At 36.7% G+C, this 16,809-nt stretch overlaps 1 protein-coding gene across 1 annotated transcript; it reads right to left on the reverse strand.

Annotated features, from left to right (window-relative positions):
* Nucleotides 1-1,862: 1,862 nt before the first annotated feature.
* On the reverse strand, nucleotides 1,863-16,561 carry LOC110905206 (probable disease resistance protein At4g27220). Its single transcript, XM_035982847.1, has 4 exons — nucleotides 13,889-16,561; nucleotides 13,258-13,767; nucleotides 12,514-13,113; nucleotides 1,863-2,555 (listed from the first exon to the last, which is right to left on the reverse strand). The coding sequence occupies exons 1-4, from the start codon at nucleotides 16,559-16,561 to the stop codon at nucleotides 1,893-1,895; spliced, it is 4,446 nt and encodes a 1,481-aa protein (XP_035838740.1). The 3' UTR covers nucleotides 1,863-1,892.
* Between the last annotated feature and the right edge of the window lie 248 nt (nucleotides 16,562-16,809).

Genomic DNA, 16,809 nt, shown 5'->3' on the forward strand with positions numbered 1-16,809 from the left:
GAAGGAGTGTAACACATTACACCCCTGCTAGATGCAGAAGGAGTGTAACAAAGAACACCCCTACTAATCAAATCCTCCATAACCCAACAACATACCGATCTTGCTTTCTTCTACTCACTAGCTTACTAACTTGCTTCAATAACATGTTAAGCGCTACATGTTTTTCTTTCTTGCTTTCCGAATCACAAAGATTCGATCATTTTCTTTCTTTACGAACACACACGTGTCCGTTTCTTTCTTTCTTTCTTTCGGTTGTCGAATTTGCTTTCTTCTTTCTCGTCGACACCCGTTCTTCCTTTCTTGTGGTTTGCTGCTTTCTTACTTTCTTGCAACACCACCAGTCTCTTTCTTTCTTTCTTCCGAGGCCTTCTTTCTTGCTAAGCGACGCCGGCCTCTTTCGTACTTTCTTCTTTCTTGTGGCGCCGCTTCTTTCTTTCTTTCGTTCTTTCTTCCATACTGAAAACACTTATGTTCTTGCTTATCTTGCTTGATCGGTTCACACAGATCCGATTCGACTCTTGCTCTTGTTTCCGTAACTTGCTATCCGGAAACTTTCATCTTGCTGATCTTGCTTCAATTCTCCGTTCGATTTCAGACCGTGAAATTAACTCACGTATCTTCTTGCTTGCTGACTTGAATAAAAAATGAAGTATTCACCTACTTGCATGCTTACTTTCTTTTCGATTGAATCCAGCCACATATTTTCTTCACCTGTGTGCTGCTTCATCAAACTTTTAAAATCCGCTCTCTTAATTGCCGTTCCTTTTACATTCCAATGATCAGCTACAAATTACCCACTTGCTTTCTTTCAGCTGATCGCTTTCTTCAGGATCAGCCCTTGCTTTTTCCTACGAGCCTAATTCTTCCGCTTCTTCTACAGCCCCACAGCCAAAAGGCTGCTCTCTTACTCGATACCGACTCTCAAAACGGCCTCCTTCTTCAACCTTGCTCGAATACCAAATGTTGGTTTCAGGCCCTTAGTTTACACACACTCACAATATGAACACAAAAGATCGATCTGCTTACTAACTTTCTTGTTATAAAATAAATTGAGAGTACACTACAAAACTACCTGCTATTGTACTTAAATAGGAAATAAATAACCAAACAAATTAATCCAAATAATATGCTCCACCACTCGACGTTCAACATGTAGCTTGCATGACACGTGCGCTTCCAAAAGACTCGGTCATCCTCAACGTCCACCATGACTCAGATCCACACACCTCTTGACCATTAGTTGGACCTGATCCATTCAAACCTGCAACCCGTAATCATGCTCCGATGACCCGCCTTATTCTTGGTGACCCATTTAAACAAAACGGTCACCCGTACTTGACCCGTAAATAACCCGCAACATTAAGATTACCCAACAGGATTTACTAAGTATGATGATGAGATTTATTTACTTTTAACAAAAATCTGAAATTTAATTGGGATGTTTTTCGATGAGGAAGATGCTACAGGGATTACACTTTATAGGCGAACATTTTCAGTTTTAACTTTTAACTTGAGCCCACCAGATTCCACTTACTTAATTATCCTCAACAAACTTCCTTAATTGGTAACCCATTTAAAAAAAAACAAATGTACTGGTGATGAGAAACATTTTAAAACGATTACGTTGTGAATAATAATAGTAAATTAGTCAAACAGGATTAATTTAACAAAACCAATAGATTTGACATGGATTACTGTTATGAAACTTATATAATTTATGTGACTTAGAAAGAATGTATTTTTGTAGAAATTAAAGGGTTGATCATTAGATATTGGTCTGGTGGTCTAACTAAGATCCTGCCTTGCCCATCATTATATTGTTACAGAAAAATACACGTGGGGAGATTAAAACACACAACGAATATATAATAAAAATTCTTGTCACGTGAAAATTAAAACACACAACGAATATTTAATAAACATACCTGATGAAGTTCAGTCACGGGAAAGTTAAGGCCACATTCAAGACTATGTTTGCCTAAGCTTGTATGCATGTAATTGAGTTTCAAAGCTGTTGACTGACCAGATGTGAACACCATCAATTTTGGGCAGTAAGCAATCATAACCTTTACAAGTAATGGCCATTTGAACTCATTCATCCCCAAGAAGAAACCCTTAAGATTTGGTAGATTTTTTAGTTCAAGGGACTTTAGACGAGGAAAGTCCACAATATTTCTTTGCTCTTCATTTTCTTTATTAACAATTACTTCCATTGCCTCGCACATCTCTACCATCAACTCTTCGAGGAGTTTAAGGCTTCCAAGTGTGGAAAACGCGAATACATGCTTCAAAAGGTTACAAGATGTGATTACCAACTTCTTTAGATTAACCAATCGTGGCACATAATTAATATTTTCTGGTCTTGGAATGACCAGTGATGTATTATGGATACCACTATTTCTTTCATCAATGCTAACACTAGGAATACCACCACCATTGTTGTTGTTGATCCATTGAGTTTCAAATACTTCCAATAATGATTTACATTGATGTATAATTATCTCTCTAGAGTATTGGCATAAAGACCAAGGAACAATTGATGTAACATGAGAAGACTGCAATAAATACAATAATTGTTAATTAAAATTTATACAATTAACAAGTAACATGAGAAGATTGCAGTAAATACAATAATTGTTAATCAAAATTATACAATTAACAAAGCAAGTAGTTTTGGCAGACACATGTAGATCACCGAATGACAATTGTTCCAGGCACATGGTTTTTCGTATTAGAAATTTAATTCAAGATATCATTTACTCACAAATGACAACCACCTGGGCTCTCGTCATCAAATACCATTTTAGCGAAGCAATTTACTTTAATATGAATTTTAATATCATAAGACTCAACATAATTTTGTAACAAGCTTAACCGGAGACGGGCTGAGTCTGAACACGACTCGGGTAAGGGACGGTATATGAGATTATTTTTTATTTTTTTTTTTGCATGAATATGGGATTTTGGGCCCAATTATCCAATGAAGTATGAAACAATCCCAATTATTCAATTACGCATGTAAGTGTTGGAAAATTTCGAATTAAAAGAGTTTCCTTTGCGTGCAAGGCAAGGAACCATGGAGTGGATAATTATTAGAATATTTAAAGGTGTTAATGTTTAATTATTTAGTGATAATTATCATGTCCAATATAATAGGTTTATTAGCAATCCTAGTTAAAATCTAATAGGAGTGTTTAGATTATAAATACCATGCTTTGGGTATTAGTGATTGTAATTCAAGTTTTGAGTCAGTTTTTTGAATAATAATAAACGTTTGGGTGTTAGCCAAATACTTTGCAATTTCCGATTTCAATTTCCGTTCGATACCGATTCATCTTGAATTGGTATCAGAGCAAGAGCATACCTGGGAACTAACTCACCTACGATCGAGCATAGGGTTGAAGGTGATTTCGCCGGAAGTTTGAGTTCAAGGATCGGCAAGTTGGAAACGGTTCTAGCAACTGTTGATTGTATTGTCGTCCAATGGAAAGCAGGTTGGAAGCAGTTCAGAGTTCTCTGAACTGCTAATTGTCCTGCGCAAAACCGATCTAGAACCAAGCTAGACGCCGGCTGGAATCGGAAATTTGATCAGAGCTGTTTTACAACGTGGGATCCGGATTGAAATAGAAAAGGAGGCAGGTCGCGAATAGGGTACTACTGTTTCTGTTGTCAAACGAATCAAGGGTAGAAGCTGATCGGAGAAACTGAGCTGCGTGATTTGGCGGTATTGTTTTGCTAGTGTCGAACAAAAAAAAATGTATTGGATTAAAGTTTTGGATCAGTCGTTTGGCCAAGCTAAAAGTATAATTAAAGTCCAATTATCCTTAAAAGTCCAATTACCTATACATGGTTTGATACTGTTTGTTTTGATTTTTCGAGAACAGTACACAAACAAAAGTTTTTTTGTTTTGGATTTTTTTTTAAGTTCGAGACAAATATAGCTTTGCTTTATTTTTCAGGCTTGCGTTCGTATTGAAACTCGGGAATTAAACGTGTAGACTGGAAGAAACTGAACCAGTTACACCGGGTTCGTTTTCTCATACGTATAGTCGACGAAAGAAAAATATGGTTCGAAGCGATGGCGGTAGCGGCTCGAATACCGAGAAATCGGTTCCAAATTCAACAGCGCTTCAATGCCCCATGTTGAATAAGGTTAATTATACAATTTGGGCGTTGCGTATTCGCGCGATTTTTAACGTTCATGGCGTGTGGGAGGCCATTGAACCCGGAACTGAAACCGATGTGAAGAAAAACAATATGGCGATTGCTTTGTTGTTTCAATCCATACCGGAAGAACAGATCTTGCAAGTTGGTAATATGAAGACGGCAAAAGAGATGTGGGATGCACTGAAAGCGCGCCATCTGGGAGTCGATCGGGTACGTGAAGCAAGACTACAGACACTCATGTCAAAATTTGAGGCGTTGAAGATGAAGGATTCTAGTACAGTTGATGAGTTTTCTAGCCAGTTAACAGGAATGTCTTCAAAAGTGGCGTCTCTCGGTTCTATAATAGAGGAACAAAGGATCGTCAAAAAGTTTCTCAGTGTTTACCAAGGCGGTTCATCCACATGGTAGCCTCAGTTGAGCAACTTGTGGATCTAAAAACAGTTGCATTCGACGATGTTGTTGGTCGAATAAAGGCGTATGAAGAACGCATAAAAGATGAAGAATTGCAGTCGGATAATCAAGGTACTCAAACAAAACTAATGTTTAATAATTCTAATGCCTCTTCAAGTTCTAGACAGACTTCACGCGATTCGAGTAAGGGACGCGGGAAAGGCTCGAACTGTGGACGTGGTGGTGGTGGACGCAGTGGAAACCAATCTGGTCAAAATCGCGGGTCACAAAACGGGTCCAACGAAGGGGATAAACAACAAGGAAGGAAGGATTATTCGAAGGTTCAATGCTTTCGATGCGACAAGTTCGGCCACTTTGTTTCGAGATGTCCAGAGCGAAAGAAAGAGAAACAAGCAAACTTGATCGATGCGGAAGAAATTGACCCGTCTTTGTTTATGGTGCAAGATGTTCAAGAAACCGTTTACTTGAATGAAGAAAAGGTCATTCCAAAAAATTATGAGAGCGGTTCGGAAGAAAAAGACTTGTGGTATTTGGATAATGGCGCAAGTAACCATATGACGGGTAATATATCTTTTTTCTCTGAATTAAATAAGCGTGTTGGTGGCAAAGTTAAATTCGGGGATGGGTATCAAGTCGAAATATGCGGGAAAGGGTCTATATTACTATTGGGTAAAACGGGGGAGCAAAGGTTAATGACCGATATTTATTATATCCCTAGTTTACGTAGTAATATAATTAGTCTCGGTCAAGCAACGGAGTGTGGATGTGATATTCGTATGAAAGACGATTATTTATTAATGTGTGAAACTCAAGGCAAGGTATTAATGAATGTTACTCGATCTAAAACTCGTCTTTATACGATTAAATTAAAAGTTGGAAAACCTGTTTGTTTGAAAGCTCGGATTGATAATGAAAATTGGTTATGGCACGCGAGACTTGGTCACCTAAATTTCGAGTCCATGAAACAAATGGTGAATAAAGATATGGTCGTGGGGATGCCAAAAATCAATCATGAAAATCAAATATGTGATTCGTGCTTAGTCGGGAAGCATACGAGACAATCTTTTCCGAAGACGGCGTCGTTCCGGGCAACGCGTACCTTGGAACTTATTCATGGAGACTTATGCGGTCCAATTTCTCCAAGCACAATAGCGGGAAATAGGTATGTATTTGTCTTAGTTGATGATTTTTCACGTTTCATGTGGACTTTTCTTTTGAAGGAAAAAAAGTGATGCGTTTGAAACTTTCAAAAATTTTAAAGTCATGGTGGAAGTGGAAGTGGAAGTTAGTAGAAAAATCAAGACGTTTCGAACCGATCGAGGGGGAGAATTTAAGTCTCATGAGTTCAATCGGTTTTATGAAAACGAAGGGATTATTCGACACTTAACCGCTCCATATTCACCTCAACAAAACAGGGTGGTGGAGAGGCGAAACCGTACCTTAATGGAGATGGCTCAAAGTATATTAAAAGCGCGACAAGTTCCTAATTTTATGTGAGGGAGGCGGTGAGGCACTCAACCAATTTAATAAATAAAACTCCAACACGAGCGTTACAAGAAGACAAAACACCATACGAGATGTTAAAAGGAAAGAAACCAGATCTTCAATTTCTTAAGGTTATCGGATGTGCCGCTTATTTGAAAATTGTTGGCGGGCATCTTCCAAAATTAGACGATCGTTCGACTCGTCAAGTTTATCTTGGAAGCGAAAAAGGTTCGGGGGCGTCGTTTATACAATCCGACGACTCATAGAATTGTTGTGGGTCGAGACGGAGATACGGAGTTTGATGAAATGCGTGGTTGGAATTGGGGAAAAATATTGTTTTTAATAACGAAGAGTCTCGCGAACCGGGTATGTTTTGGGTAGACTTTGGTGGCGTAATTGACACCAGAGATGGAACCGTGAATACCGAGCTTGGTAGGTCCACTTTTGGAACAGATGTAAGCTCGGAAAATTTTAAGGGTGAGATTGGGACTGAGTTAACTAGTCCGTTGACCAGCAGCTCAAATAAAAATAAAACAAACAACATCAGGTTATCGAGTTCATCTAATAAATGTGGCTCAAGTAATTTTGATAATGTTGTTACAGATTCAAATAGTTCACATATGGATTTTGCAACAACGTCAAATTCAAACAAAAGAGTGGTAAATGGTGGGGGCTCACGTGGGCCAAATAGTCAAAGAATTAGATCTGATGCTTTAACCCCAAGTAGATCAGCTTTGTGTGGCCCAATGCAACCTGGCCCAACAACAGTGAATGCAGGCCAAGACAACAGCTATGTTGACGAGAACAGTAGCAGTGCTGAAGAAAATATTTTTGTGACGCCTGAGCCGGTTGTTCGTAGATCTAATCGCGCAACGGTTACACCGGTACGTTTTAACGATTATATATTAACTTCGATTTCTATTGATGAAGAATATTTATTTCTTGCGGATGACGAACCGGCTTATTTTAATGATGCCAAAAATAAACCGGAGTGGATGAAAGCAATGCGTGCAGAAATCGAATCAATAAATAAAAACAAAACATGGTCGTTGACCGAGTTACCGCGTGGTGCAAAAGCGATTGGTTTGAAGTGGGTTTTCAAGGTTAAAAGAAACGCGGATGGCTCACTATATAAACACAAGGCTAGACTCGTGGCGAAGGGTTATGTTCAGCAACTCGGAGTCGATTTTGATGAAGTGTTCGCGCCAGTTGCTCGACTTGAAACAGTTCGGTTACTTTTATCTCTCGCAGCGAATGAAGGGTGGGAATCACATCATCTAGATGTTAAATCCACATTCCTACATGGCGAATTAAAAGAAGAAGTTTATGTGTTCGTTAAAAAAGGCGAAGAGCATAAAGTCTATAAATTATCGAAGGCGTTATACGGGTTAAGGCAAGCTCCACATGCGTGGAATACGAAATTAAATAATATTTTATTAGATATGAAATTTCACCGGTGCTCCCAAGAACAAGTCGTATACCGAAGAACCGTTGGAACGGACGTCTTACTAATCGGCGTGTACGTGGACGATTTAATTGTGACGGGTTCAAATTTGAAACTTATTATGGAGTTTAAGCGCGGGATGGCTAAAAACTTTGAAATGTAGGATTTGGGAAAGCTTACTTATTATCTTGGAATTGAAGTGTCGCGGAGCGACGAGATAAAAATTAAGCAAGAGGCGTATGCAAAGAAAATACTGACTGAAGTCGGTATGATTAACTGCAATCCTACTAGTGTTCTCATAGACCCGAACGTGGAAGTTTCTAAATTTGCAGACGAAGAAGATTTTGATGCAACAAGATATCGAAAGAATGTCGAGTGTCTCCGTTACCTTTTACAGACTCGACCAGATTTGGCATTTTCGGTCGGAGTAGCCAGTTGGTACATGCAATGCCCGAAGCAATCTCATGCAGCTCTCATCAAGCAAATTCTTCACTATTTAAAAGGTACTTTTAGTTATGGCATTACCTATACTCGGGGAGAAAATATGTTGGTCGGTTACAGCGATAGTAGTCACAACATAAATCCGGACGATAGAAGAAGTACTACGGGACACGTGTTTTATTTTGGGTCTTCCCCAATTACTTTGTGTTCTCAAAAGCAAAGTACAGTTGCTTTATCATCGTGTGAGGCGGAGTATATGGCGGCTAGTGCAGCCGCGTGTTAGGCGGTTTGGCTAAAAGAATTGATTAGTGAATTACTCGACAAGAAAACTCAAGCGGCGGTGTTACGTGTTGATAATACATCGGCGATAGCTCTCATAAGAAACCCGGTTTTTTATGGAAGAAGCAAACACATAAAATCTCGGTTTCACTACATTCGGGAATGTGTTGATCGTGAAGATATCGTGGTCGAGCATGTTAGTGGCATTGATCAAAAGGCGGATATTTTGACGAAGGCTCTTGGGAAGATCAAGTTCAAGGAGATGACTGAAAAGCTTGGAGTTGAAGACTTGTCAGATATGAGTTCGAAATTCCGGGGGTGATTGATGGAAATTTCGAATTAAAAGAGTTTCCTTTGCGTGCAAGGCAAGGAACCATGGAGTGGATAATTATTAGAATATTTAAACGTGTTAAGGTTTAATTATTTAGTGATAATTATCATGTCCAATATAATAGGTTTATTAGCAATCCTAGTTATAATCTAATAGGAGTGTTTAGATTATAAATACCATGCTTTGGGTATTAGTGATTGTAATTCAAGTTTTGAGTCAGTTTCTTGAATAATAATAAACGTTTGGGTGTTAGCTAAATACTTTGCAATTTCCGATTTCAATTTCCGTTCGATTCCGATTCATCTTGAGTAACAAGATTTTATACCCGAGGGTTTTTGTGCCTGGTATGAAACAAAATTTTATAACCGGTTATGGGATTGGAATTACCAAGGCCTGACCCGTTACCATCGCTACATATGAGAAAAGCAATATGGTAATAGCACGACTATATAAACTCATAGCATATATATAACTTATCAAAAACCCAACCTTATATTATTTTATTTTTTTTAATTTAGTGAAATCAATTTTACACAGTTATATTGCTGATATTTTCAATTTAACCCAAATGAGAATTTCATATTGTTTATTGTTGGAAGTACAAATAAACATATATATCCAACTCATAATCTTAAACTAATATCGTTCAAACTCAGAAATGATTTCATTGATTCTGCAACAATTATCCACTTGCATTCATGGATATGATTTACTTGAAAAAAATGAGCTAAATTTACAAGAAAATTTCTAATTTTTTTTAGTGTATTAAAATTTTCAATGAGATGCGGCACAAATTAATGTGTAATGGATACTAAATTTATTTAAAAGTTCAAGGATAGTAACATATGAAAAAGAAAAACTCTATTTACTAAATTAAAACATGTATCTTATAAACTACCTCTTAAAATTTGTTTTTGAGATTTGATGTCGGGTCAAAATAAGTCTTATTTTATATTAGTTCGTGACGGTTTTTAGCATGTTAAGTATGTTAATTAGTGTTTATTATATATTTATCGTATATTGGTGTTTGTGTGCTTAACAAGTAGTAAACGAGGTTAAACGAAAGTAAACGAGCTCAAAAATAGATTCGACAAGTTGATGCGGGATGCGAAAAAAAGGAAGATCAAGTGGATACTTTACACGACACGCGACACGCGACAAGACTAGGATTAAGCTCCGCGAACCGCTAGAGATCAAGAATTAACATCAAACAATTAAAATGGAAGTCAGTCAAATAGATGTCCCTGCGATACGCGGGAGTAGCTCGAGAATCATCCGCGACGCGCGGAGTATGCCGTTTACGGGAATATTATTTATGTTGACAAACTTAGGTTTTTAAAGATGAATTTTCAGAATCATCAGCCAACATACTTTAGGGGGAAAATATATAAAGTCAGCTAAAGTAGGTTTTGAGGATCACCTTTCATTAATTCCATATAGAGCCGTCATTAATAATTTAACTAAACACTAACCACATATTCCCCAATTCAAAATTAGTAGTGATTAATTAAATAATTTAACTAAATACTAACCACATATTCCCCGTGGATACGACACCCCACTTACACTATTCACGTAGTTTAATTAGGTTTTTGATTGACTCTTAGGCTATGAGGTGTGGGGGCTCCATGGAGCTCCATCCCCGCCACGTCACCATCCATCACCACACCCACCAAGTGAAGAGGGGGGCGCCATTGATGGGGCTCCATCATGGTAACCATGTATAGCGCCCATGGCTTTGATATGAACCAATCAAATGTTTTTTTTTTTTGTTTTTTTTTTTTGTTTAATAAGGGTTCCATCCACACCATGTAAATTAAAGAGGGGCTCCATAGATGAGGTGGATCCTAGGTGGACTTGATAAAGCCCCATGGGGCTCCATCCACACCTCATAGCCTTACGACAGTCGTCAAAATGGCGTTGTTGCCGAGGAATTAGTGCGCTTAGTGTTTTTTTAGTTAGCTAGTTAGTAACTAGCTGTTTTTATCGCTTTCTAAAAAAATCTGAAAAACCCAAAAATATTTATTTTTGTTTATTCTTGTTTAGTTCGATATTACGCTCGAGTGTTTTGTTAGTGCTTGTGAAGGTCTTTGAATCATGGATCGAGCTTATCAGCTCGGGTTTAATGAATTTGAGGGTGTTGAAGTCTCACAACATAACCAACCAGTGCCGCAGCAAATGAGCTTTCAAAACAAACAATCACCGACTCAGAACCAATATACCAGATATAATCGAGATGAAGTGGATGGGTAAATACTTTTTTAACAGGGTTGTTTTAAAGCCTTGTATATTTTTTTAATTCTAACACTTTGGTGTAAAAAGTTTTCAATTCTAACTTCGAGAATACATATATTTACGGTTATAGTAGAATTTTAATATAGCTTTTACGCGTGGGTTAAAAGGTTTTTATTTTTTTTTTAATTTTAAACAATTGATGTTAAAAAAAACAGTTTACATTGATGTAAAAAAGTGTTAACGTATAGTTTTTTACGTGTAGTGTAAATGTTTAATAAACTTATTTTTAGTGGGTTTGTTTAAATGCTTTTAATTTTTTTTTTTTTAATTTACCTTGGGTGTAAAAAGCTTTTTTAGAGTGGTCATAGGTTTTCTGAAAAACTCTACATAAAAAAAACCATTTTTACATGGATGTAAAAAAGTTTTAGTGTATAGTTTTACGTGTAGCGGTTTAAAAAAGTTTTCAACCGTGGTGTAAAAAAGGTTTAAATTTTTAACAGGGGAGTAAAATTTTTTGTTGCAATCGGGGCGTAAAAAAATTTTTTGTTGGGACTATTATCGGTTAATAACTGACTTGTGATTATTATCAGCCAAATTAAGTTAGGTGGATTTATTTATTTCCAATTCGCCTTAATTTAAACATCAGCCGACATACTTTAGGGGGAAAATATATAAAGTCAGCTAAAATAGGTTTTGAGGATCACCTTTCATTAATTCCATATACAACTGTCATACAAGAGAAGGCAGGAACGAATTTGAGTATTATTCTTCCATTCTCAGGCTAGTTTATGATTTTTAATCAGTTCGGAATGATAACCGATGCTGTGAAGACAACCATGAGCGGCTAGGCTCTCCGTGGCTTCCTCTACACGGACGATTCAGTTAGGTTTTACACTTTGTTTGTTTGGTTAGTTATGTCTTGGATCTGATCTTGTTCTGACAAAACTTTATGTCAGATTGATGTATTAGTTAATTGAAACAATTTATCTATGTTTTGAGTTCTTTCTTTACAATTTAGTTCGGTTGATGACAAAACCTAGAAACAGATTGGATGACTAAAGAAGGTTGACTTGATATAGGTAGATTGCGTAATTGAATTATATGGTTTAATGACAAAAACTATTTTGATTGCCACATTAACTGATTTTCCAACACTACGTCTATGTGGTGTCCAAATAACTAGCTAATCTTGTGTAAACCTAGAACTTAAAGTTTGGAGAAAGTTACGTTTTATAATCTGACATCTTTTCTAGTAGTTAGTTTTTTTTAGTTTCTTTCAAATCAATTAAAATCCCCAATTCTAGATTAGTAGTAATTAATTAAATAATTTAACTAAACACTAACCACGTATTCCCGTTGATACGAGACCCTACTTACACTATCTACGTAGTTAGTTAGGTTTTTGATTGACCCGTACGACAGTCATCAAGATTATAACTAAAAACAAAAGGACAGATAAGTGAGAAAAGTTAGAGCGTGTTTGGGATTACGTTTTGAAGTGATTATTTTATTATTGTGTTTGTAAAACATAAATAATCTAAAAAAGTGATTGGATGAAAAAGTGATTATCTGCCTCCAAAATGCAGTTTTGGAAAAGCATGAACCTACATGCTTTTTCAAAACGCTTTGAAAATACAAAATCTATTTTGAAAACGAATAATTTATTTTGAAAACGCAACACCAAACACCCCCTTAGACATAATAACATGTAGAAAAATACCTCAAACTGATCATGAGTGGTGATACCAGTTGAAGACTTGGCACTGACACCTCCCCCAATACGCTTTAGATTTGTCAGACCTTTGAAAGAGAGGGAATGAAGATGAGGGAAGAAAGTGGTTGTTTTATTTGTAGTAGTCATTGCTTCATCTTTATATTCTCTCCTTGAAACAACTTCTTCCATACCTTCACAGAATACTATATCAATTTTCTTTAGGTTCAAAAGAAGTTTCGCCATGAGAGGTGAAAACAAGTATTTAATCCTTTTGCAACCCAATATAAATATGGTCGTGAGGTTTTGGAATGAGAATTGTTTTTGAAGAATTAAGATTTTTTTCCAGTTGCTGCACTTCCACACATGACTAATGCTATCCATATACTGTAATTCTAAGTATTGGAGATTGGGTAGTAGTGGTTGTTGATTATTTGTAGTTGTTACCAATTCTCTACCACCTGCAAGACTACTCTCTATCTCAAACATCGCATCCACACCATGATATATCCCTGTAGAAAGTTCTTGAAGATTATGGAAAGAGTGTATGAGATTGGATGGGAATGCAACAATTGAAGTACTATCATCTCTCTCTTCCCTCGACCAAACCTGCAACAACAGTAGTTCTAATATTTTTATGTATTTTTAAATAATAATAATAATAATAATAATAATAATAATAATAATAATAAGTAAATCAGAAAGGTTGCAAGTTGGTATCCTTAGAGAGAGAAAAAAGGTTGAAAGGCCTACCTCTTCCTCTTGCCGGTTCCCGGTTTCTGGGTACAGAATTCTCATATTTGTTAGTGCTGGCATATCAATTTTGCAGTTGGTGTTGGTTGGTGTGAATATGTTTCTAAACCTTTTACAATTAAAAATGTCTATCCATTTAAGAGCTTCAAAGGCACATGTGAGTTTACTAGAGTAGTTATTTTCACCACCTTTTATCCTCCACACCTCTCTTACCGTATCAGAACTAATCACGTAAATGCTTCTCAAACTGTTGTTGGTAACTAGTTCAACTTGGCCAACACATTCCAGGTCTATGTTGAATATCACTTCAATGGACCTACAGTTACTAACCCAAACTCTTTCTAAGTGGTCCAGTAATCGCATTGGATTGGATGGAAACAGATTCACAAGACTATCACACTCCTGCACCCAAATCTTTCTCAACGTGGAGATATTATTATTGTCATCCCATATCTGCTTCAAATTCTCCATAGACTTTATACTCAGTTCCTCCAACTCTGGAATTCTAACCTGCAAAAATAGCTCCATCCAAACAATATATATTCATTTAGTTAAAATATTGGGAACAATAACACTTACAATTACATTATTTGTAAAATAGCAACGTAATTACATTATTTGTAAATATTACCTGGCTATTCAAGAGTGCACAACTATTGTTCTTGTCAGGATAAATGCTAGTGAAGTTGGGAAGCCCCTCAACTTCCAATCTAACCAGTTGCGGTAGCTCAACTACATCCTCAATGTTGAACAATATTTCCAGTTTTGGTAGCTTTTTCAAAGACAAAAACTTTAGCTTCTCGAATTTAATCATCTCACCTGCACTATTAATCTCCCTTCCATCATCTTGTACCAGCACTTTTAAAACAGAGCATGACAAAACTGTGAGGCGTTCAAGTTTCTTCAAACTCCTTGCTACCGACATTGGGAAGAGGTATATCAAGTTTACACAATTACAAATCTCAAGCTCTATTAAAGAGCAACATGAGCGTTGACCATATGGACTGATTGAAATATCTTCAAGACCAATCATATCATTTACTTGTAAATGAAGATGCTCTGTTTTTCTTAACATCTCATTAATTTTGCAAGCCTCAAGTTGGCTACTACACTCAGTCACAAGCTTCAATGTTTTTTCATAAGAATATTTTTCAGTGTACTCATATTCTTCCAATTGACAGCCTATAGATATCTTGAACTTGTCAAGTTTCTCAAAGGAAAAATTTTCTGGCCAGGTGTTTTTCTCAACGAACTCGACCTCTAATGCACAAAGTTGGCTTGAAAGCATCCTCAGTTCTTCAATATTGGCATTTGTGAATCTAACACCTTCCCCTTCAGAAACTCTCATATAAAGCTCTTCAAGTCTTTCTAAGTTGTTGAAGACACCATCATCAATATGAAGGTCAACACATCCTGTCAAATCTAGTAGTTTTAGCTTTTTCAGATTTGCTATCGTAGCCGGTAACTTGCGGATTGCACAATGTGCAAAACTCAGCACTTCCAAATTCACAAGATCTCCAATGAAGGAGCACTCATTAAACATCAATTTGCAACTATGGAGACAAAGTGCTTTTAGGTTTGTAGAGCATTTAAGGGACCTTGGAAGCAATGGATACGACATTTCATAGTATGCTATGACTTCAAGATTTTCCATATTCTCGTAAAAGTTTTCCGAAAACTTGAGCGACTCATCCCCATGCATAAGTTGTAAAAGGGACAAGTTTGGATACTTGAAGTGTCTTGGAAAATGTTTGAGGCCCCTGCATGTTAATGAAATCTTTTTGCAAGACTCACCAATTTCATCTTCATCCCACTTGGATACATCGCCGTGGTTAATAAGACATGCATAATACTCTTTAGAAACTTCACCTAACACAAAAGCAAGGACAATATCGTGCAGTTTAACACACCTAACATGATCACTACTGATCAACAAGTTTGCATTTATGAGCTTGCTAACACATGTATATGTCCGTTGTCTAGCCTCTTTTAAAGTGGGAACCTTTTTGAACAATTTTAGGCCCCATGCATATCTCATCAAGTCTTCTATTGGGATATTAGCATCCTCAGGAAACAAGCCACACAGCAGAAAAATCTCTTTATTCTCATCTTTTATATACTCATAGCTTATCTTGACAATTTCCTTCACATTATCATCGAGATCATTATTATTCAAGCGGTTAAGTGTATCACTCCATACATAATCCTCTTGAGATTTAAGGGTTGATGCAATCAATTTAATGGCAAGTGGCAAACAACCACATTTCTTGACAATATTGCACCCTGTTAGATACTTATCATGATCATCTTCTAGAACTTCTGTAATTTCAAAAAAGAATTTCTTTGCTTCCGCCTCCTCTAAGACATCGATTATAACTTCTTGAAAAGTTGAGCGAGCATCAGCTGCAATTTGTTTGCAAATATTAGAATTCCTTGATGTGAGCAATAACTTGACTCCTTCTGGCAAGGGACTTGTTAGTCCAATATCTTGGAGGTTAACCTTCTCCCACACATCATCTAGTATAACTAGAATCTTCTTTTTTCCTTTTTCCAATATTGTTTTGAATTTTGTACAAAGATTGTCTGCCCTAAATGTTTGAGTGGCTTCCAGTAGACCTTCGCCTCCTAGGTATAATGCTATATCATTCTGAATGTTTTGCATGTTGGGATCTCTCCCAATAACCACCTTCACAATATAATCAAACAACTTGGTGACATTTTTATCGACTTTGAGTTGTTCCATCATGGTGGTTTTGCCAATGCCACCCATTCCACACAATGCTATCACTTGACTCTTAGTATTATCTTGTTGAAGGAACTTCAATGCATCGTTGAATGGCTTGTCTCTTGACTTGAACACATATCCAACTGGTGATGGCATGGAAGTAGTGGATGATGTGGGTTGGGAATTGACTCTTCCTGTGGGTATTCGGGCATTGGACCAATTAAATCCAGAATTTGTTGTAATAAGTTCTTCTATCTCCTCGGTATACTCACAAGCTTTTCTTCCATCTTGGTACCTCATGAACATGTTCAAACATCCAATGCGGTCACCTGGAATGCTTTGAACTTTTTTCTTTAGATCTTCAACATCATTCAACCAATCATCTACACCTGTTGGTATCTCTTTACCATTTATTATGTTTCTCTCCATGAGTTTTTTGACATCAGCGCATCTATTCTCCAAAACCTTCTTTCTTTTTTCCATGTTCTTAACATGCCTTGTGGAGCAAATGGCGTATCCTAGGTGCTTTTTGATATGACCGGTCAAAGATTCCACAACAGGACTAACGACGTTGGCCATTTTCCTGAGACCTACACATCATATAAATTATATCAATGGAAAGACAACTTTTTAAGATATTCAGGTCGAGTTTAAACCATAATTAAGTCTTAAAAGTGTCTTCGTAAACTAAACAATATATGCCATATAATATGACACATGTTATTCATTAAAATCATCTATTTTTTTTGTTTTTTTGTTTTTCCGTTAATCTCTCCTATTAAATTATAGATATCTTTAATTATAAATAATTATATAACAAACCAAAT

This window comes from Helianthus annuus, chromosome 14 (genome assembly GCF_002127325.2).
Source record: "Helianthus annuus cultivar XRQ/B chromosome 14, HanXRQr2.0-SUNRISE, whole genome shotgun sequence".
Lineage (NCBI taxonomy): Eukaryota > Viridiplantae > Streptophyta > Magnoliopsida > Asterales > Asteraceae > Helianthus > Helianthus annuus.